This window comes from Episyrphus balteatus, chromosome 3 (assembly GCF_945859705.1).
Source record: "Episyrphus balteatus chromosome 3, idEpiBalt1.1, whole genome shotgun sequence".
NCBI lineage: Eukaryota > Metazoa > Arthropoda > Insecta > Diptera > Syrphidae > Episyrphus > Episyrphus balteatus.
In genome coordinates this window covers 125,533,315-125,558,012 of record NC_079136.1, presented here as the reverse complement: position 1 = coordinate 125,558,012, position 24,698 = coordinate 125,533,315, and the positions used below count along the sequence as shown (strand labels likewise).

Genomic DNA, 24,698 nt, shown 5'->3' with positions numbered 1-24,698 from the left:
CACAAATGCATTATATTTTGATCATAAGTGTATCAAAGAAGCAAAATTATATTTAAATTTTTGTGTTGCATACGCCAAGGAACTAAATCTGATGTATTTAAATTTAAATTTTTGTGTTGCATACGCCAAGGAACTAAATCTGATGTATTTAATTACTGTACCTATCTACTACAGGGTGTCTATTTACTACTGTGACGTTTTATTTTAATATTTGTTTGTCTTTTAGAAGTGAAAACTTCTTTAGTATCGTAGTGATTTGAAACAAGATGAAACGAAAAAGCAACACGAAAAATCAATTGATCATAACTTTTTTGTTTTAAAAGATAGATGAATGAAATTTATACAGTAGATAAGTAATTAAATAAATTATGATTGTGCAAAATTTCAATTAAATTCATATTCAAAGTTCTGAGATAACGGTGAAAAGATGTTCTTTTTCTAAACACCTTATGTCTTTTGATCTATTTTTAATATTACCTATCATTTGATATATCACACATAATGGTACGTGCTCTACAAGTTATATAATCTTTATTTAAAAAACTTGAAAACTACCTCAAAACACTTGTGAAGATTTGTTGCCGATGACCAGCCAGCAGTAGAGGAAGTACCGTAATCTCAGTTTGAAATTTCGACATGGTTGGCTTTAAAAAATTTCTTACTTTTTTTTTTTGTAGGCATGGTAGAAATATGATTGAAGCGTCATATAAAAGGTGAAAAAATAACGATATAAAATTTATTATAGGTTGTCTTTTAAAAAACGGATTTAATGGCGTTAGAAGAGAAAAGAGATTGATTGTTTTGCTTTTTTTATGAAAACTAATTGGGTTAAAAAAAATTCTAGCTCTTTTTGTAGATGTTGTATAGACATGGTCGATATAAATATTTTGAGCTGAAACAATAAGCTTTCAGATGGTATACAATTTATTGTAGGTTGTCATATAAAAAAAAAGTGATGGAATAAAAAAAAGTTATATTTTTTCGATTTTTTTTAAAATGATTTTTAAGGTTTCACTTCAACCATGTGTGAATTGCACACATAATTTTTTTTTTTAATACAAATATGTTAGTAAAAAAAGGACGAAAAAACACTTAATAATGATAAAAAAAAGCATTTAGAAAAGGAAAAGTTTTAGTATAGGTTGTACCTAATTTAGAAAATAAAATAAATTTTATCAAAAAACAATATCAGTTCTTTGCCTTGGCAACATTAATTGAATAGACACAGTGCTCAATTCTAGATTTCTTCTTAGTTTGATTAATAGATTTGAGGTAAAAAGAACCTATTGTTCAATTTTAAAGGGAATGGATAAGAACTGATTTAATGTCGTGTCGTTTTTGAAGAGCATATTTTTACATACGTGATCTTTATTAGCAACCATATATTTAGCTGTATTTATCTATTTTCTTAGTTATCTTCCTAAATCAATGAGATCAATATTGAAAACAAAAAAAAAACAATTTATTTTTTCTTCAAAATAAATTCCATCCTTTATTTTTCATCACCATGGTGTTATTTATAATTTTAGTTTTATTTATATAATATTTTTTTTTTTTATTTTGTTATTTTTTTTTTTTTTTAATGTTTCGTAAATATTATAACGTAAAGAATGGCTGCAAAATCTTACATCTCAGAGTGCCTGTGGTTGTGTATGTTTTTTGTTTTGGTGTGTGTCGTAGGTATGTGTTTCTCAGTGATGGTGGTGGTGGTTGTATATATAACTACACTCCTTGTACAGGACCTTATTTAATTATTTATATATATATTTTGTTTTTTTTAATAATAGATTTTGTATTTACATAAAAATTTAAATTAACTAATTAAAATTTTTCTTTTGTTTTAATTTTTGAATGTAGTTGTATCGATACTGGATGTTGTATCTCTGTTTTTTATACAGCAATTAGAAGCTTCTTTCTTTCTAAATGCATCCTGCTTGCATTTTAATTGCTTATTAACTCTCCCAATTACAGGTACCTAGAATCCTTCATTTTTTTTTTGTGACTTTTACAATATTTCTTTTTTTCTATTTTGTTTAATGTTTCTGTCTTGGCTCAGTGGATGTAGAAATTATATATTATTTAATAATACTTTTTTGTATTTGTAATTAAAAATGAAAATCAGAATTTATTATGGAAGATTGCATGTTTTTTCTTTATATATTTTGTTTGTGCTGCAACTGAATTTAGTTTAGTTTTATTTTTTTTTTTTTATTTTTTGTAATTGGTAAATTATTACCATTTATATATTGGCGGGGTATTTATGTCAGATTTTTTCTTCTTTGGGAGCGTTTTTATTTTTGTTTTATAATTTTTCGTTAGATTTTCGATCCCATTTAAAATTTTCTTATACCTAATAAATTTTCTAGTATTTACAAGAATTTAATAATTCAACAATTTATCAGCTTAAGACAAAAATTTTATTTTATATTGCTATCATAATTATATTAATACTTAATAATAAAAAAAAAAAAAAACACAAGGATTTGCGATAATTTTTGTTCTTTTTAAATAAAAATTTTATTTTTTTTTTTCATATAAACATAATTTATATATAATATATGTATTTTAATTTTTTTAATTTTTGTTTAATTCTGTTTGTTCGCATATAAAAAATGGTTTACTATGGTTATTTAATTTTCATATTAGCTAATTTGCATTTTTTGTTTTATTTTTAGACATTATACATATACATTTGTGTATATATATTTATATTAATAGCTACAATATATATTTATTTATATTTGTAATACTTTATATTTGTTTATTTAGTCTATCTGTTTTTTTTTTTTATTATTTTTATTTAGCTTTGTTCAATAGTATTTGTTTTTATATTTATTTTATTTTTTATCTCGACTATCATATTTATATATAATTATTTATTTATTAATTTTATTGTTTAACAAAGCTTAGACATTAAAAATAAAAACAGTTTTTTTTGTTCCTTTTCCTAAATAACGATAATATCATTATAATTGCAATTTGTTTCTCGTATCATTTTTTTTTGTTAGTTTTGGTTTTCGTTATGTTTTTAGTTATATATAACTTTGTCGCATTTTGTATAATAATTCTTGTTTTTTTATGAATAATGGTTATTTTTTTTGTATGTAACAATTTAGCATTTTAATTGAATGAATCTACATGGACTCAAAAAATGTCATAAAGTCATAGATTTGCCTTTGAAAGGAAACTTAATTTTTTGTTAGTTATTTTTCTTTTTGGTTTGAAGGTTGATGGAATTTTTTTTTATTATATATAATTATATTTGTCAGGTGTTGTAAACTATTTGTTGATGTTAAAATATGTTGAATTTACATGATTTGCAGCATTTTTCTTGATAACGATGTAATCGACAGAGACCCATTGAGCGAACATTTTTACAATACCGAGACGAATCCTTGCAACGAGCTGTTTGAAAAGAGAGAAATAGTTTTTGGTATTTTTTAATGATAATTTTTTGAAAAATAAAATTTGAAGTTATATATTTGATTTGGAGGAAATTTTTAAAAATGTATTTTTTAGGCTTGTAATTTTTTTTTTAAATTTTTTTTAATTGGAAAAAATTCGAACATTTAGGTAGGTACAAAGCAAAATATTAGTTTCTTTGGATGCAAATAACTCAACAACCACACCTCCAAGAAACTTTTGGTTTTCAGTTACGTATAGAGCTTAAAAATACCTTTCTTTTGATATCTCATTCGATGTATTTGAAGGAAATTTTTGAAAATGTATTTTTTCTTAGACAAGGGGTTAACCTTGATTTTTTCTCGAAAATCCTTAAAAAATAGATTTGTATTTTTTTCACCCAAATGTGTAGGCCTGCTCATTGTGAACTCATACCTGCAAACCAAATCTTTTTTCGAGACCTTTATCCGAAAATTTCTGCTTCCGAATGCAAGAAAAAATTTTTCTTTTTATAATTCGATTAAAATAATTCAGCAACCAGACCTTTAATAAACTTTTGGTTTTCAGTTATGAATAGAACTTAAAGAGGCCTTTTCTTTTGATGTACTACTCGATGGATTGAAAGACATTTTTGAAAATGTATTTTTTTGATTTTTTCTCGAAAATCCGGAAAAAATAAATTTGTAATTTTTTACATAAATAAATAGTCCTGTTCACTGTGAACTCATATCTGTAAACCAACATTTGTTTCGAGACCCTCCTATTGATGTGAATTTGGAGAGCATTTCTTAGAATGAATTTTTCCCGGCATTTTTTAATTGTTGATTTTTTCTCGAGAATTTGAAAAAATTTTTTTTTATTATTTTACCTTAAATGCATTGGTCTGTTCACTGTGAACTCATGTCTGTAAAATAAATCTTGTTTTGAGACTTTGGTCCGCAAATATCTTCGTAAGTGAATCATTATAGAAGTGACTCATGAAAAGTGAAATGAATGTTTGAATCTTTCAAAACTCGAACAGCTCACAGTCAAAAACATTGTCCCCATTTTAAAAACCACTTTCTCTCTAAATGACTAATGATTTCACAGAAAAAAAACTAACCTACATTTTGATATAATTCTACTCTTTGAATTGATTAAATTGTATCAAAAGTCTCTTTGACAAATCAGTATCCAAAAGAATATAAAAAAAGAGAAAAAAAAAAACCTAAAACGATAAAAGCCCAATCAAAAACATACATACCCTTTGTAGAACACTGAGGACTTTTACACACTTTCATTACCGCGGGTCGCGGTTGATGTTTGCACTCATTTCCAGCCGGTCGTCGAGTGCCATACCACACGCACTGCAATATTCTGTATTTGAGGCCTTGACGACCACATGGAGCATTACACTGTAAAACACAATTAAGTCACATTAGATCACACATAACTGAACTCACACACACACACTCCTTATACGAGTATAAATCTATTATAGTCATCGTGTCGTCTAACTGTAATTGTCATCAATGTCCCTCTCTTACCTCAGACCATGGCTCAACCCTCCAGATCCCTTTGCATAGTTCATTGTTGCACTCCTGCCGGCTGATGGGCTTTTCTTGCTCATCACATCCGTCACTAAGAGTGTCATTGATGTATTTGCAAATGACTTCTCTCTTCTGAATGGCTGTATGGCGGCCAAAACATCTAGCCTGTTGGCAAATTGTCCATTCGCCCACTTGCCATTGGGGACACACTTCATTGCCACATGATTCAAATGTATCGGGAATATTCAAACCGGCATCTTCACATTCGACATTGTCAACAATTATCGTTGTTGTCGAATTTTCTATCGATAATATTGGATTGTTTGGTTCTGTTACTTGGACACAAGTTGCTGTTCGTCTCTGTTAATTTTAATAAGAAAAAATTATATTAATCACAAAGAAATTGAAATTCAAGAGAATCGAACAATAAAAAAAAGTTCGTTCTTTCTGATTCTCATCAAATCGAGTCTCCTTTAAATCAGTTAAGGAACAAAGTTACTTAATATTTCTTCATGTACAATCAAAGACATGACAAATTGATGAAAAACTATGTAAAAAATTTCATATAAAATTACAACCCACTCACCCTTAATCCACTTCCGGAACCACAATGTTCTGAGCACTCTGACCAATCACTGGTTACCCATTTGAACGTGATCTCGTTCGTATTTCTACGTTGCTGCTTTTCATATTCTCCTTGCTGCAATATGTGGTTATGATGCTTTAGTTTTTTCAACGTGTGTCCTTTGTGTCGGTCGTTATCGTCATCAGATAAAGCAGCAACAGTTGCATCACCATCGTCGTCATCTTCAATTCTAAATTCTTTCATAATCATCTGTGGCTTAGCTGGTTCATCCTTTTCAAATCGTTCCAAATCGACACCAAATTGCAAACCCTTTTCCATTAATAAATGATGTCCTTTTGAGTTGCTAAATTTCTGTAATGGCCATAGGTACTGCAAAAATATAATTTAAAAGTAGAAAAAAAGAAAAAGAAAAAATACAAATTCATTCATTTTATGAAGAAGATTTTGAATATATTTTTCAATGTAAACTAGAAGTCAGACATACAACAAAAAAATATCAAAGGATATAGCAGAAATTTACATGAATGATTCTTGAATTACCACAACCACATTCCTCCTTCTCATGTCTAACACAATATTGCCCCCAACTCTAGACTTAAAAAAACAAAAAATTAAAAAAGTAAAAAATCAGAAAACCCTTCTTTTTCGTTAATTACTGATTGTAGCCTTTTGCTCATTTTAATTTCTTTGTACAAATTAGCGAGTGGAAATTTCCAAACAAAAGTGAAAAAGCAAAAATTATAGAAGATCAGTCGGGCGCTCTTTTAAAATCTCCCGAAAACTACTTTTTCGCTAAAGTGGTTTTCAATCTGAAGCGATTTTAGTTTTTTTTTTTTGGTTTTTCTTTCTGTTTCCCAATATAACATCCCATCATCAGGACTCAAAATGAATCCTTTTAGCTACCACCGCATCTCCATCAGCCATGACAGAATCAAGGAGGTTGGCTTTCATGCGGATTATTGAAAGATAATTCGTGCACACTCTTTTGAAACATCCTGTGAGATGGATATAAGTTGCGGCGACGACGATGGTAATGGTAGTGGTGGCGTTGCGAAGCTGCTTTAGTGAACTTAATTCACCGGAGTCAAAAATCGTCATCATGCTACGATAATTATCTGCTGAATAATATTTAATGACTCAAACCTTAGGTTAAGGAGTTGTTAAAAAAAAAAAAAATTAATCCTAGTGAGATGGAGAGAAAAACGTTGTCGTCGTGTCGCCTTATCGCGGATAATGAGGATGATGGTCGTAAAAGGGGTAACATTCAGTTTTTTTTCTGATTTTTTTTTTTTAAGTAAGTTTGTGTATCTCTATCTATCTCTGGATATATCCTAAAGCGAGAAACTTTTACCTACATTTTTAATTACCGGAATACTTTTACACGTCATAGAGACGTTGTACATAGTTTTTTTTTTTTGCCTACATCTATTTAGTCTAACAGCCTGGAACATAGAAAGAGAAAGAGATGTAAGGAGGGGGGAGGATCCTCAAAAAAAAAAGTTAAGGAATCCATCCGCCATCATCATCATCATCAACATCGTAACATCTATCTATCCATGGATGTCCTTGGTCCTTGGTTTTTAACTGAGAGGAACATTTTTCCGCTTCGGAAGTAAGTTTTGAATTTTATTTAATTTTCATTTGAGGTTTTTTTATTATACTTTTTTTTTGTATTCATTTGTTTTTGAGCTTTCAAGTTGAAAATGTTGAATTAGGTACCTACTTTTGCAAAACGGTTCTATATGAAAAGGAATTTTTTTTTTTTTTTTGTTTTAATTTTGTGAATGTACAATATTATGTTATGTAATTGGTGTAGAGAGAGTGTCATGGTAACCTGTCATGGATTTACTATACTGAAAATTTTACATTTTTAGTATTGAGAGGGTGTACTTATTTTTGTGTTTGCTTTTGTTTAAAAACTATTTGTAAAGGTGTGCTTGTTGAATTTTTCATCAAGGAGCAGTAAAAAATCCTTTAGATCTTATAACGTTTAGAAGGAAATGACAATTTCATTACAAGTTTTATCTTTTTACTCTCAATTAACTTCAGTTTAAAAAGGGATACAATTTGCTCTCTTTTTTTTTCTTCTGATGAAAAAATCCTTAATCTTTTGATAAAGTAGTTGGAAGTATCTGTTAAATGGTTTGAATGGGGGTAGAACAATACAAATATTTTATTTTGAGCTTGATTTGCTCCACTATTGAAAATATTTAAAAAGAATGGATTTAATTGCATCAAAAAATACTTTAAGTCATTTTTATTGGTAAATGTGTACATTGAGACTTTACACAGTAAAACACAACAAACGATTTCTAAAGATAAAAAAGACCATATTTGTTAGTTTTTGTTGATTTTCATGTGATCAAATGATAAATTTCATAATAATCGACTGAAAACTCAAATGTTTTTTCTTTAAAAAGAAATAAAAGCATTTTTATTCGTTCTTGTTGATTCTCATGAATTCGAGTGACTTTTTTTTTTTATTCTAACTAATTCAAGTCACTAGTTTTTTATAAAAAAATTTGGCAAAATTCATTAAAAAAAAAACCGGACGGAAATATTTGTTCGTTCTTGTTGATTCTCACAAATTCAAGAGACTTTTTTTTTCATAAAATAAATCAATTTTTTCTTTAAATTTATATACCTACAAAAAATTGTTTGTTCGTTGATTCTCTTAAATTCCATTGACTTGAGTTTTCGTACTACGTTTTTTGGGAAAAAAGGAACCAAAACTGAAATAATAATTCTTTAAAATTAAATAAATGAATTTTTCTTCGTTCTTTCTGATTCTCACGAATTTGAGTGACTTGATTTTCCGCACCACTTTTGGAAAATTTCATAAAAATCCACTGAAAACAATAATATTTTTTCTTTAAAATGAAATAAAAATATTTTTGTTCGTTCTTGTTGATTCGAGCGAATTGATTTTTTGAACAAATTTTGTAAAATTTTTGTAAAATATTTTCTCTATGAAATTTATTAAAGATATTTTTTGTTCGTTCTTGTTGATTCTCACGAATTCAAGTGAATGGATTTTTGGTAGAATTTTAGTAAAAAAATAATAAAACTTAATTGCCACAAAATTCCATTGTTTTGATAAGTTTGTTATTTTATACAACTTCTTCACATTTTCATACTAAAATCAATAATCTCCTTTTCGCTTTGAAATCCCAGAAAACTATAACTATAACAAATTCAATTTGAAGATATTCATCCAAGAAATCGTGGTTGTCATAATATCTTCGGAATGTTTGGAAGATGAAACGTGCGGCTTGTCGAAATTGCTTTATCAAAGAAACTTACTTCAAAGAGATCCTTAAAGTTCCATTCATCGTATCAACATCACCATCATCATCATCATGAAGCTTTATCCTTGCATGAGTGATTTTGCAAATTTATGCATCAATGCACTTTGTATGTATTTGTGCGAATTGTGGCTAATGCATTTGGATTAGGTTTTAATCAACACAATATCACAATAGCATTTACAGCTTTGCTATTGAAGAAGCTGGTTCATACAGAAATATAAGCAGAGAGAGCAAGTGAGAGAGAGAGAGAGAAATGACTTCAGTATTTTACGAGTATAGAGAGAGTGCATTAATCAAAGGTAGAATAATGTTGGTAGGTATATAGAATAGATATATATATCTTTGTATCTATATAGCTTACATCCTGCCATGTACAAATTATCCATTGAAAAAGAGAGGAAGCGATAAGGCTCTATATATTCACACAGGTACAATGGATGCACTTTCCCGTGTGATAAGTTAATTTCGAATTCCACTCAGTTGATTGAATGATTTCAATTTTAACTAGCTGCTGCTCCTGCTACTACCTGCTGCTGTATCATCACACGCTAACCTTACTGTTTTTTATCTCAATGATATTGAATCTATATATAAATTTAATGTTCGATTGGGTCGTCGCTTGCTGGAAATCATCGTCATCAATATAACTGAGATCTTCTTTCAAAGAAATCACAGAGTCCACTTGAAAATTATGACCAAGAGAGTGAGAGAAAGAGATAGATATAGAGAAATACTATAGGAATTTTATTTACTAATTAATTAATGCACTTTCTGGATGATCGACGTAATATTATGCGGTCCGTTTCACGAGTGGCCAATGCACCGATTATTATTATTTATTGATTTATTTTGATTTCATTCTTTTTTTTGTACTGATTTCCTGCTTTACTATCGACCTCATCAATCCTGCACTCATGTAATTCCGATGCTGCTGATGATGACGGCTTCTCACACTGAGCTATTATATGCTGAAGTAAACAGTTAAATGCTCATAATAAGCTGAAGGTAATTATTTATTTATTTTTTTTTTTTTTTTTAATTTTTACTTCAAAGAGAGGTTTCAATTAATAATTATATGCATCAAGTATGAAATGAATTTTAATTTCGATGAAAAAAAAATTATATTTTCTTTTCAAAAAAAATATTATTGAAAAAAGAGATGGGATGAGAGAAGACCTGATGTTTTTCATTCTTTGGCATTTTTAATTAATTGAAATCGAAGAGTAGCTTCATTTTTTTAACTAGGTCATTTAAATAAATTTGTGGACTCTGGTGTCTGCTTTTCTTAACTTAATATGAACTTGTAGTGAAAAAAAAAATAATTAGTTTTATATTTATTTTTTTTTGTCAAAAAGAATATATTATTGAATTAAAAAAAAATATATATCGTTGGGAATACGCATACCTACTTGACACTTTTATGCTGAAATATTCTTTGGGAATATGAAGAAGATTAGAAAGACAAAAATGATTCAAACAAAAATCATTAGCATTTAGTTTCAATCATCAATTGAAAGTTGAAATGTTCATTTTCTTAAAATAATTATTGTATCATTATTTTTTTCTTTCTATTTACAATATCCTATACGAAAAGAACGAACAAAAAATGATTTTATTTAATTTTAAAGAGAAAATGTTTTAGTTTCAATTCATTTTTATGAATTTTAACAAAATTCATAAAAAAAAATCAAATCACTTAAATTCATGAGAATCAAAAAGGACGAACAAGAGTTCCTTAATTTAAATTCAAAGAAAAATTCTTTTTGTTTTTGAGTTTTGCCAAATTTCGTACAAAAAATCAAGTCACTCAAATTCGTTTGAATCCACAAAGAACGAACAAAATTTACTTTATTCAATTTTAAAGAAAGTTTTAAAATATTTAAGTTTCCTTCCGATTTTTATGAATTTTACCAAATTTCATAAAAAAAATTAAGTGACTCAAATTCTTGAGAATCAACAAGAACGAACAAAAATTATTTTATTCAATTTAAAAAAATGTTTTTTCAGTTTCTTTTCTTTTTACAAAATTCGTAGGAAAATCAAGTCATATGATTTCGTAGGAATCAACAAGAACAAACAAAAATGCTATTATTTTAATGTAAAGAGAAAATATTTAAGTTTCCTTCCAATTTTTATGAACTTTATCAAATTTCATAAAAATATCAAGTCACTTCATTTTATTTTAAAAAGAAAATATTTTTGTTTTGATTTTTTTTATGAGTTTTAATAAAAGTTGTACAAAAAATCAAGTCATTTAAATGTGTGAGAATCAACAAAAACGACCAAAAATTCTTTTAAATTAATTCAAAGAAAAATTAAGTTAGTTTCGACTGATGTTTATTTTTGATTTACCAAAATTCGTAAGAAATTTGTGAGAATCAACAAGAAAGAACAAAAAGTGTTTTTATTTAATTTTATACAAAAATATTTTTGTTTCATTTCATTGTTATGAATTTTAACAAAACTCGTACAAAAAATCATGTCACTTAAATTCTTGAGAATCAGCTAGAACGAATAAAAAATGCTTTTATTTTTAGAGAAAAAATTATTTTAGTTTCGTTTCCTTTGTTCAATTTTACCAAAAATCTTTCGAAAAATCAAGCCTTTTGAATTCATGAGAATCAACAAGAACAACCAAAATTTTTTTTTCAGTTTCTTTTAATTTTTTTCTATTTTTTTTTTTTAGATTTGTGTGGAAATCAAGTCATTTGATTTCATAAGAATTAACAAAAGTGAACATAAAACTCTCTTATTTAATTTTATGGAAAAAATATTTTAGTTTTACCAAATTCCGTAAAAAAAATCAAGTCACTTGAATTCATGAGAATCAACAAGAACAAACAAAATATCAATCTGTCAAAAATATATAGAAGTCAATAATGAATTGATGAAAAACTGTGTGGGTTGAAATTGATTAGTCAAAAAAAAACTAAATCAATTTGAAAAAAAAAAAAAAAATATTAATTAAAATGATTTTTGAATTCAATTGAAAATTCGACCAACACAATAATCTATTAATAACAACTAGGTACTCCCAATAGGTTTCTAGTTCAACATTTAAAATTGTTTTGTAAATTGAAAATAAAAAAAAAAAAAATAATAATAATTTTCCACTCGAAAGTAACATAATCTACGGGTGTTTAAATTGCAAAAGCATGTACCTCATTCATTGTGTCACTCTTTGTATAGTAATTTTTTTTGTTTGTTTGTTATTTTTTCATATTTTGTCATAATTTAACTTAAAATACAACAGAGATCAAATATAATACCACTTTCATGTACTCATCTATCACAACGGCTTCATCGCTAATGAAAAGTGATTCTCTGGATGACCTATACCACCCTCTTCCCCCTCCTCATATCCCCCTTCAATTTTACAAAAATAAACAATACAGAAAAAAAAAACAAAACAAGCTAATAATTTTATAATAATTCAAAGTGGATTGCATTTTCCACTTGAACATTTTCATTTCATTTTATTCAACCGTGTACCAAGTGAGCTAATATTTATTTTTCAAATTATTTTATCTATCAAATAATTTATTGTTTCAACTAATTCTATATTCTTCTTTTTTTTTTCAATATATTCATATTGGCCAACAACCACTATACCCATCAGTAGTTAGTACCAGTATGTGGTTTGGGGGTCTAGAGATGGACTAAAAAAAAAAAAAAAAAATACAAACTATCCTCTCACTGAATTTATAATTAAAATGTACAAGTGCTATAATCGAACAAGGTCGTTTTGAAAATTTAATTTTTTTTTTTTTTTTTTAATTTTATTCGTTCATTGTTTGGGTCCAGTGAATTGGAAAGTTTTCAAAGCCTCCTAATGTTTACACACTCGCACTATTCATTTGAACACCTGCAATAATATAATATATACCAACTGGAGTCGAGCTCATGGGGAGTTTCAGCCCTCAACTTGTTTGTTTTTTTTTTTCACTTTCTCTCTCTTTCTAATTTTTTCTCTTACTCGGACAGAACATGTTTTATATTTATTATTGTAGCCTAGTTTATGGGGCTTTAAAGTGCTTAAATAGCCCTCCCACCTTTTGGTACCTTTACACGATATATCTTTGTTTGGGGGTTTTTATTTAGACGTGGATTTTAAAAATAGGTCAAAATAGTTTTTGGTATATAAAGTTTTATATTTTATTTTATTATATTTAAAATTAAATAAATTGTATGAAATCTATAAAAACACTAACACACACACAAATAACAAAACATGCACTATTCTAAAAAAATATTAAAACTTCAAGCTCATGCAAGGCAATCTATCGTCTACTTAAAAAAAATAATAAATAACACAAAAGAGTTCCCATGTAACCAGAATATGTATTTTCATTTAAAACCTAAAAAAAGGATATTAACCCACATTTTCACTGGAATTTATAAATTACAAAAAAAAAAAAAAAAAAACAAAATGGTCCAAAAATTCCAGACTCATTGATGTGAGCTTCATTATGAAGAGGGTGGCACTTAAAATTAAACAAAGATGATCTTGTTTTCCATAAGAGGACTACAACCCATACACACACCATTTAAAAGCACATGCTTCAATAACGACGACGACGTCTAAAGGATCCTTAATTTATTTTGTAAGCTTAAGCTGCTTGTTGTTGTTGTTATTTTTTATTAATATTTTATATATTTTATTTTACATAAGTGGATATTATAACGAACTCGTACGTACCATTTAGATAAAAACTTTCCCGGACATAATGAGAGCTCATATAAAGGTAGTTAATGTGTACAAACCACTTTCATTAACAACAACAAAAACAACAAGAACTATCGAGCAAAAGGTCAACATGTTGTTGCGATAACTTTTTATTATTTTTTATGGGTAAAGTAATTTTTCGTTGGCGACTTTATACCTATACTCTACTTACTCCTTTTTATACCTCTCGAGCACAGATATTTCTGAGTAAAATTGCTGGCAGATTGGGTAAAAGGATGTTTATATGCAATATTCAGTACATATTATGAGGGGGTTTATAGCGCAGAAAAAAAAAAACACACAACACACAATATTCTATCCATATCCAGATTGTGTAGTAATAATTGGTGAAAAGCGAGTGTTATGGGTACATTATTATGGTTTAAGCGTTTTTTTTTTTTCGTGGTAAAAAAAATAAAATAACGAGGGCAAAAATTAATTCCGCTTTTGTAGGGAGTTTGTATAATTTTTGTCCAGAAATAGGGATTGTATAAATTTTTTTTTTTTTTTAGATTTTTTAGAAAAAAACATTTTTGTTTAGTCATTGAAAGCCTTGAAATTCTACACAAATTTCATTCATCATTTTAAATCATCAACCAAATGAACTATAGAAAAATTATAGGTATACAGGGTGTCCCACAGTCACCGCCTTAAATGAAAACCATGGATTCCTGAAGTAATTTTAAGTCGAAAACCTTAAGTAGCAATTTTCTCGTTTTCGTCCCGTTTTCGAATTATGACGGTTTTTATGATTTTTGATCTCTTTTCCTTTAACTGGCCTTATCTTTGCCAAACTACGTCTGATTCGAAAATTTTTTTACTTCATAAAAAAGACTACTGAAAGAATTAAAAAAAAATAAACAAACTGAGAGAATTAAAAAAAAAATAATTTTTAAATAAAAAATTAATTTAAATGAATTAAAACTTTTTCTGAGACAAAGTTTTTAGTTCAATACAAACATTTTTTTCTTTAGGAGGGGGGTCTATCTCTCCCCATTTGGAGGTGGGAGGGGCATGTTTCTAAAAAAAAATTATCAAAATAAAAAAAATTATTAAAAAACAACGGCAACACTTACAGTAATAAATGATACCATTTCCGATAGGAAAAATTGAACATTTGATTTTTTTTTGATTTTAAATCAATATAATATAACCAATAGTTTTTGAAATAATCGATTTCAAAGTTAAAAATAGGCGAACAAAAATTTTTTAAAACTCATTTTATACTATTTTTGTCCAGACAGTGAATTTTAGTAAAAAAAATTACTCACACAAAAAACTGCCTCAATTGATTCCTTATCGAACAGTGAAAACTATATGTTTCTATGTCTTCTAGTTTTTGAGAAAATTGAAACTGTAAAAAAATCGAAAATGAGTAAAAAATTGTCGAAGCTAGAATTTTTTCAATGGGTGAAGGTCCAAAAAACCGTTTTTTGCCCGTTACTCCAGATTTTGGGGGTGTTAGTTGATTTTCAAATACCGTTTCGTATTCAGTGCGACTAGCTCTACAAAACCTGATAGGTCTCCGCCCGCGTATATTTTGAGTGTTACACCGTGTTATACTCAAGGGTGCTCGTTTATTGATTTAAACAGTTAAAACCGAAACTCATTTGAAAAACATGATACACTGATGAAATTCGGGATAAAGGATTTAGATAAAGCAGGGACAATGAAGCCACAAAGTCTTAAAAACTATTTTTAGTGATTGGGTGTTTTTTTTAGAGATTGAGTTATGGTGTGAGAAAGGTATGATAACAGCTGACATAAATTTGTTTAATGTTTTAAACTTTTTGAAAACGTTTCTTTTGTTATAAGTTTTTTTTTTTTTTAAGAAGTGATGAAACTCAGAATAAATACCTACCACAAATACTATGACAAAAATGGCCGATGAAAATTGATAAAAATATTTTTTTTTTATAACAGAAACCAGTCATCTAAGGAATCTATTAAAATATTTTCGGTGAAAGGGTGTTTTTTTTTTTGGGAATTAAGAAAAGTCCGCGATAAGTCCGATGAAATCGATGATATATAACGCACTCTTAAGAAATTTATAAAAAAATATTGTCTTTTTCATGGGAATTACGAATAAAATAAATCTATAAATTTTGTTCATATGATAGATTGTTCTTTTTTTAAGGTGTAGAAAAAATATAAAGGAAAAACTTAATAATAATAGTGGTACCCTATTAACTTTCAGGAAGTATAATTTATGTTTCTTTGGAGATTGGAAACAAAAATCTAAAGTGTCTAGGAATTAAAATATCTTGGTGTTTCTGAGTGAAAAAAAGAATTGACGGGCCATCCTAATAAAATTTCGTAGAAAAGTTTCATTTGTTATAGAATGCAAGAATAAAGGGTTTTTATAAAAAAAAATTGAACCAAAAATTTTTAGCTAAAATTTAATGAATAAAAATATTTGCAGCACCTAAATAAGTTTTTGAGGTACATGGTAAACCTTAAACTCTTAAAAAAAATCATTTATTATTTTATTTTATTTAATTTTATTTTATTTTATTTTATTTTATTTTATTTTATTTTATTTTATTTTATTTTATTTTATTTTATTTTATTTTTACAATTAAAACTTTTGTTTTTCATTCAAAACATAACCTTGTCCAGCCAAACTAAGAACTTGAGCACTATAATGAACTAGTCATTTAATTTTGTACAAACAGGGTTGCCATGTACTTGTTTATATGTATTTTAAAAAAGAGGCAACACAGTTTTTTATTTTTTTGTATCAGCTAATATTTGTTTTGTATGCATCTGATGCCCATTATGTTCCCCCGAAACTTCTAAACTTCTTATCATAATTTGATAAAAAAAAAACGTATTGTCAGACGTTATAAAACATTTTCTAATATTGTGCTTTTTAGAGGAAAAAATCATAAACTGTCCGAGTTACACTTTTACGTATTTTTGTTTATTTTAATTATTCTGGGGTAGTAATTTGATAAAGATTGATACATTTTTACTTCATGACGTTTGCCTCAAAATCGCACACGACATTTACAGTATTTGAATAGCCTATAGCCAGGGGAAAAGCAAGACGTTTCTAACGATACCTAATTTCTTAAACTATAATAAATAAATAAGAAGTTATAAAGGAACTTACATAGTCACAAAACATACAAACTAATTAAATCAATTCAAAATTCAAAAATTTAATGAAATAATTACTAAAATATGCTTAAAAAAATTCCCTACACCTCAATAAATTTCCAAATTCCCCCAAACACTCCTCTGGTATTTTGTCCCTCTCATTCCTCTCATTTGATTCAATTACAAACTTAAGAGGTCGTACATTATAATCATATCACTTTACCTATTATTTTTTTTTTTTCAGTCTTATTATAACATCACCTTTTGTGTGTATAGAGAGAGTCAGAAGGATATAACAAACTGGAGGCAGGTGTTGGCTTTTACTTAAATCAAATACAAAAGCCTCCTGGAGATAGTTAACTGTTAAAAAGTGTTTTCAAAGTCCCATTATATTTACACTCCTAATTAGCAATTCCCAGATTGTTATGATAGCCAAGGAAGAAATATTTATGTACTAGAGCAATGGTATGAAAAGCGTGTAGGCGTACATAGATAAAGTAGGTATGTAGGTGTGCTTGTATTCTATACTCACACAGAAAAATTGTTTCAAAGAAGAAACCTCGGGGGTAGTTGGCTGATGCTGATGCAAAAAGCATTCAATTATCTTTTTTTTCTGGCTGCTTTTCTCTCTCTATTTTAAAGGACGTTAATAGGTATTTCGTTTGAATTTTATTGCAAATTTAAAATTTTCAACAGAAGTTACTATACCAAAATTCGTATTAAGGTAAATTAAAATGCGAAAAAAAAATATTTATAAACTTAATGCATGAGTAAATCGTTCTGTCTCTCAATTAAAAAATATACAAACAAAAAAAAACAAGGAAAAACAGGATATCATCCAATAAATTGACAAGAATTTTATTGGAAAATTTTTTATTCCTACCTGGAATCAAAAAAAAAAAAAAAAAAAAATACTAATTTTTTTTTTTTTTTTTTTTGTAACTTCAGCTCGATTTAATAAAGTACAACATACAAAAATATAACATCCGCCACCAGACCTAATAGAAACCAGTTATCCCATAATCAACGCAAATTCAACAATCCGAAATTAGCCAATCGTGAAAAAGAGAGGATTTAATAAATTAATCCTCGCTGAGTTCATGGTCAAATGATTCGAATTATGTTTACGTATATTTTTTGGAAATATTTATTTATTCTTTTCCTTGTGTGTTTTGTTGGATTGTTATTACATTTTTTTTTTTTTTATTTTTTTTGACGGTTGTTATTGGCTCATCCGACTGGCTGTTGTTTATCCTGTAACTGAATTTTATATAAATTGAGGATACATGCAGTAGCAGGAACAGCAGCAGCAGGATTCTCTAGTAACAAGAGTAACAGAATAAAATAAACAAAAAAAAAAAAAAATGGCATTCTATTGTTAAAAAATATTGTGGTATCGTGCCAGCGTGCGCTACTATGAAATAATTTTTTTTTTTTTTTAATTTTCAAAAAATAAAAATAAATTATTACCTATGTTTTAAAAAAAGTGTCCATTTGGAAAATGAAGGATGTCCGCGCGCATGTGTTGTCATATATTTTGTGAGAATTTTTGTATTTTTTTTTTTAATGTTTGTTTTTTAGTTTATTTTTGGTTTGTTTTGAGTTTATTGAAAAATAGTGTTGTTGTTTATTTTCTTTTTTTTGCATAAATTAGATAAATTTTAAAAGTAAATAAAAAAAAAAATAGGAAAAAACGAAAACAAATGGATTCTCGATAGCTAAATCATATTTTGAATAAAAAATTAGAAGGGTAAACTTATAAACCGGAACCATATTCAATGAATAGTTGTGGCGAACCATTGGAACAGTGTGAAACCATAAAAATATGATGGTGTAGATAAATTACATACAAAGTAAACAATAGTTTTATTTTTTTAATTTATTGTGTAGTTTTTGTTTGTGGGTGAAAAATAATTCTCTAAAGTGATAGGGAATTAAAAATTTTAGTACAGCTTAGAACTGGAGTGAAAATTAAAAGCAAAAATGTTGTATAATTGATTTTTTTTGTTTTGCAAAACCATTTTGAAATTTAGAAGAAATTTTTTGGGTTTCTTGAATTTTATTTGAATAACTTAGTATCTGAAGGAAAAAAATAAAAAATAAGAAAAAAAAAAAACAATTTTTAAATGATAATAAAAAAATAGTTCAAGACTTTTACGTCTAGAGGACATCGTAATCAATGCGATGCGAGCCTTATACTAACTATAAATTTAGTTTGTTCTAATGATACCTCATTTGTCCAATTACGATAAGTGGTTTAGAAGTTATGATGGAACATACATACAATTTTTTTTTTCACAAAGTATAAAAATGCTTGTATTTTGTTTAGTTCATTTGCAGAAAAATTTAAATAGAATAGAATAAAAACGGAAAGTTTAGATTTTCATATTCAATTCCGAGAATGTAAACAATTTGATATTCGAATTCAAATGAATGTACTCGTAATTCCCAGTGCGTTAAGCTTTGGCGAGAAATAAGTTAATTTATATTTTAAATGTTAATTTAAGACATTTTACTTAAAAAAAAAACGAACTTGCTTTATTTTACTAAAAAACAAAAAAATTGACTTCTTTTTCTTAAAAAATTATTTAATTTCTTGAATTTTTAGGAACTTTATTAAATGACTTAAGAAAATTTAAAAATATACTTGTCAATTTTGCTGTGGTGATTGATTGCAAATTGATTTAATTAAAGCGTTTACCAATTTTAATACCAATTCTTTTGAGATTTCAGTAGGTACTAATATTTTTTATATCCAAATTTTTGTTCAAATCTTATTTCGCTATTATAACGATTCTTTTTGATTCTGTGTAAAAATTTTCATAAATTCTTGTCAGAAACAGACTAAAGATCCTTAAAAACTTGTCTCTATTAAAATTATCAAAAATCAAAATTGATGAATTTTGTAAAGTTTTTTTTTTATTTTAATACTGCAGCAAAACTTTGTGGCAGCCTAAATTTTGGTACAAGAGAGCTAACAATTTTTTCTACCTTTACTTAAAAAAAAAAATATGACATACCTTATAACTGCTGAATTATAAAGGTAAAAAAAAAAACATTAGGCTTTCTATAACAATTGACGTATCTACATTTTTCGGTACCTGTAAGAAATTCGGTTATGCTCTCAAATTTTCACAATTTAGTAAATTTTTGGCTTTATTTTGTGTTCATAAACAATATTAAATATCAAAAGGAAAGGAATTACAGTGAGCAACCATCTAAAGACACATACAAACAAAGTCTTAAAAAATTTTGTGAATCTGTTTCAAGAAAAATAATTTTTCAAAAAATTGTTTTTTAAAAAAAATCTGAAAATGAGTTTTTCAGAAATTTGACTTATTTGAAAATTACTAGAATGCAAGTACGTAAAATTTTTTATTGGAATCGGTTGAAGAGTTTACGACTAACGATTAAGTCAGAAATGAAGAAAACACTTCTATGACAGGTACCGTTTATAACGTAATATCATGTCTGATTGTTATCTTGAGTTCGAATTTTTTTTAAAATCCTTAACATTTTCAAATAAAACATTTTTGGAATTTCAATTTTTTTTTTTGCAAAATCAATTTTTTTAAAAAGGGTTTTATGAACTTTGTTTTTAAGAGTTGATTAATATTTTCTTAAAAATGACATACCAACATTTTTTTTTGAAAATATTTTATAAAAAATTATTAAAAAAAAAAAAAATTTGTTTTGTGTAGCTGCCAAATTTTTTTTTTAATTCTCTAAATCCAAAATTCTGTATTTTAAAGTTCTGGAAATCAAAAACTTTCCAAATTTCTGTTAATAATGGTAAAAGAAAATTTATGAAAACCGTTTTTTTAAAACAATTTTTTTTTAAATCCACAGAATTTACGATTTACATTTTTTACACAGAATTCTGAATTTGAAAAATTTTATAATTATGGGATGAACAATTATGTTCAAATACAATTTTGATGCATATATGCAAAATTTTGGTCAAACTGAATTTTTGAATATATGTAAAATAACGGCACATTCCACAAAAACCTTTCAAACTTAAAAGACATAAGGAAGCGGCTTTATTTTTTTTTTTTTTTTTTTTTTTGGGTTTGAGGACATTCACTTAATATCAGACAATTCATATTTTTAAGTTCTTCCTGGTTTGAATTTACATATGTATATTAAAAATATTTAAATGTAATATTTATTACTAGTTTTAAAAACTAAATTAAAAAATAAACAAAATCAAAAAAATTAAATTGGCACGCATTATTCAATTATTGGGTTCGCCAGCACTGTCAATATGAATGTAAATTGGTCGGTATGGCAGAGATATTTTTTTTTTTATTGTTTTTAATTGTTTAAATTTCCTTGATGGGGGCACACAACTATTGTTTTCTGAAAATTTATTGACACCAACATGCAGTTAAAAAAAAAATTAAATTGATAAAAAGATTTTCAATTCAATATTTATACATAAAGGATGGCCATAAGTCAAATACAAGAATTTATGTAAAAATATTTTTTTTTTGTTTATGGAATAAAAAAAAAAAATATAACAACGCTCACCTGCATAGTGTTTGTTTTTTTTTGTATATTATGGTAATTTATTTAATTTTTTTTTCTTATTTTGGTGAAGTGAATATTGTTGAATTGTTCTAAAGTTTTGTTTTTTTTTTTTTTTAATTTTTATTTATTTGTGATGATGATTGTGAGAGAGATATATGAAACAAGAGAAAAATACGAAAAAGAAACAAACGGGAAAGCTTCAGCGAGAACAAATGTTGCATTTTTTTAAAAATGTTTTTTTTTTTATTTTGTATATAAATCACAAACAGAGGACACAAACACAAAATCAGGATCAAAATAAAAACCAATAAATGAACAAAATGGGAAATCCGGTGAATGAATTTGTTCAATGAAAACCAATAGTTGAGTATAAAAAAAAAAAATAAAACACCACACAGAAGCTTTCGTACAAAATTTGCAACGTGTATAAAAAATGTAAAAAAGAAAGAAATTCCAAAAAAATTCAAACTCAAATTCCAAAAAAAAAAATAGAAAAAAAAATATTATTGCGTTTGGTGCAAAAAAATCCAATGGAAACACAACAAAAAGTTGACAAAAATCTTATATAACAACAACAACAGTTTTTTTTTTTTTTTTTTTGGTTTCTAAACATCAAAATAACTCCTCACCTGTAGATTGTCTAAAAGGGCTTGAAAATAAGGCATTGATAGGAGTGTCATAGCTCGATTACCAGAACTACTTGCTGCTGTTTGGGGCACACCATCCTGTGCCTGTTGAATAAGACGATTCTGTTAAAAAGATTGAAAGGAAGAAGATGAAGAAAAAAAAATAGTTTTTGTTTGTTTTTCTTTTGGAAACCTTGAGGGTTTTTTTTTTGCTATGATGAAAGTTTGTCGTTTGACATTTTTTAAGACGTATAAGAGCTTTTGAAATCACAACCAACAAAAATAGATGAGCAAAAACAACAACAACAAAAAAAAAAAACACAAGAAACTCATTTATAAACGAACAGAAGAAAATTGAATTCATGAAAATATGTATAAGATATAATGACCTGTTATCTAATACATAAATAAGGGAAATAAATTTTTGTTTAAAGAAAAAGATATGAACACTGCTCAGAAAAAAAAATTAAGGGATAGTTCATTGTTTTAGATTTAACAGATTTGATAAGTTTTTTATTTTTAGTGTTTAAGTAAGTTTGGAAGTTTTATTTAAACCAAATCTTGTTCCGAGACCTTGATCCGAAAATATCTGCTTTCGAATGAAAAAAAATATTTTTTTTTTTTCAAAAATTCGATAACAAATAATTCAGCAAGCAGACCTTCAAGAAACTTTTGGTTTTCAGTTATAGAACTTAAAGAGGCCTTTCTTTTGATGTACCACTCGAAGGATTTGGAAGAAATTTTTGAAAATGTCTATTTTTTAGGAAAGGCGTTAACCTTGATTTTTTCTCGAAAATCCTTAAAAAAAGGATTTCTGATTTTTTTTTACCTAAATTTATAGGCCTGCTCATTGTGAACTCATATCTGTAAACCAAATCTTGTTCCGAGACCCTGATCCGAAAATATCTGCTTTCGAATGAAAAAAAAAAAAAAAATATTTTTTTTTTTTTCAAAAATTCGATAACAAATAATTCAGCAAGCAGACCTTCAAAATACTTTTGGTTTTCAGTTATGAATAGAGCTTAAAAATGCCTTTCTTTTGATGTACAACTCGAAGGATTTTGATTAAATTTTTAAAAATGTCTATTTTTTAGGAAAGGGGTTAACCTTGATTTTTTCTCGAAAATCCTTAAAAAAAGGATTTGTGATTTTTTTACCTAAATTTATAGGCTTTCTCATTCTGAACTTATATCTGTAAACCAAATCTTGTTCCGAGACCCTGATCCGAAAATATCTGCTTTCGAATGAAAAAAAAAATATTTTTTTTTCAAAAATTCGATAACAAATAATCCAGCAAGCAGACCTTCAAAAAACTTTTGGTTTTCAGTTATAGAACTTAAAGAGGCCTTTCTTTTGATGTTCTACTCGATGGATTTTGAGGAAATTTTTGAAAATGTCTATTTTTTAGGAAAGGGGTTAACCTTGATTTTTTCTCGAAAATCCTTAAAAAAAGGATTTCTGATTTTTTTACCTAAATTTATAGGCCTGCTCATTGTGAACTCATATCTGTAAACCAAATCTTGTTCCGAGACCCTGATCCGAAAATATCTGCTTTCGAATGAAAAAAAAAAAAAAAAATATTTTTTTTTTTTTCAAAAATTCGATAACAAATAATTCAGCATGCAGACCTTCAAAAAACTTTTGGTTTTCAATAGAGCTTAAAAATGCCTTTCTTTTGATGTACAACTCGAAGGATTTTGAGGAAATTGTTAAAAATCTCTATTTTTTAGGAAAGGGGTTAACCTTGATTTTTTCTCGAAAATCCTTAAAAAAAAGGATTTGTGATTTTTTTTACTTAAATTTATAGGCCTGCTCATTGTGAACTCATATCTGTAAACCAAATCTTGTTCCAAGACCCTGATCCGAAAATATCTGCTTTCGAATGAAAAAAAAAAAATATTTTTTTTTCAAAAATTCGATAACAAATAATTCAGCAAGCAGACCTTCAAGAAACTTTTGGTTTTCAGTTATAGAACTTAAAGAGGCCTTTCTTTTGATGTTCTACTCGATGGATTTGGAGGAATTTTTGAAAAATGCATTTTTTCTTGCTTTTTTCTCGAAAATCCAAAATCCGGTGATAACTAAATTTGGGATAAGGTTTGGCCTTGTAGTCCAAAAATTATTTAAATTTGTTAAAAACCACTCTAAAAATAACGAATCAAAGAATTATTTAACACAAAACTTTTGTCCCTTTAAATTTTTTTGAGCAGTGTATAACTTTTATGATGCAATACCCAGAGAATTGAAAACCAACAACAAAACTTACCTCATCTTCCATTATGCTACTATCAGCATGCTGCACTCCGTCGGATTTTGGTCGACGGCTTCTTTCTCTGCCATTGGCTTGTTGTTTTTGTCTTCTTTGAGTATTTTGTGGTCTAAATAAAAAAAGAGAACAACAACAAAGTTTATTCTAATTTCTTACAAAAGATACATTTTCTATTTTTCTTCATAAAATTTTGCTTTTAAAGTTGAAAAAAAAGAATATCTTTCAGGAACAACAACAACAAAATAGTATTAACATAGCCAATGGGAGAGTACAAGTAAGTTAACTAAAAAAAAAAAAAAAAAAAAATTGTAAAATATTCTCTCTCTATCAAAAAATTAATCCCCATGTACCGAACCGAATCTATATTTCAATAACTTCCTCTCCACTATGTAAGTATCTGTATCTTTTCTTTGTAAAAAAAAAAAAATAATAAACTTCAACTATATTCACATTGTAATCCAATATTCTTCTTTTACAGAAAAATATGAAAAAAAAAATATATAATACTTCCAAAAATCTTGCCAGAAAACAAGACAAAAAAAAAAAATGAAAAACTGAACAGAGACAAGAAAATTGAACTCTTAAATTGGATTAAGCTAAAAGAGAGATGAAAAGAT

General features: G+C 27.0%; 1 protein-coding gene across 3 annotated transcripts in view; it reads right to left on the bottom strand.

Moving 5' to 3' along the window:
- Positions 1-2,831: 2,831 nt before the first annotated feature.
- The window catches only part of LOC129916821 (protein madd-4-like), a 129,810-nt gene continuing 107,943 nt past the window's right edge, over positions 2,832-24,698 (bottom strand). For 2 of the 3 annotated variants that reach the window (XM_055996991.1, XM_055996993.1), the window contains 6 exons: positions 24,079-24,190; positions 21,816-21,935; positions 5,518-5,886; positions 4,929-5,291; positions 4,646-4,796; positions 2,832-3,405 (listed from right to left, as the gene is read on the bottom strand). In XM_055996991.1, the coding sequence (XP_055852966.1) occupies positions 3,293-3,405; positions 4,646-4,796; positions 4,929-5,291; positions 5,518-5,886; positions 21,816-21,935; positions 24,079-24,190 (1,228 nt within the window). In that variant the 3' untranslated portion in view covers positions 2,832-3,292. The remainder of the gene's footprint in view (positions 3,406-4,645; positions 4,797-4,928; positions 5,292-5,517; positions 5,887-21,815; positions 21,936-24,078; positions 24,191-24,698) is intronic. The other variant, XM_055996992.1, reaches the window with a different exon arrangement.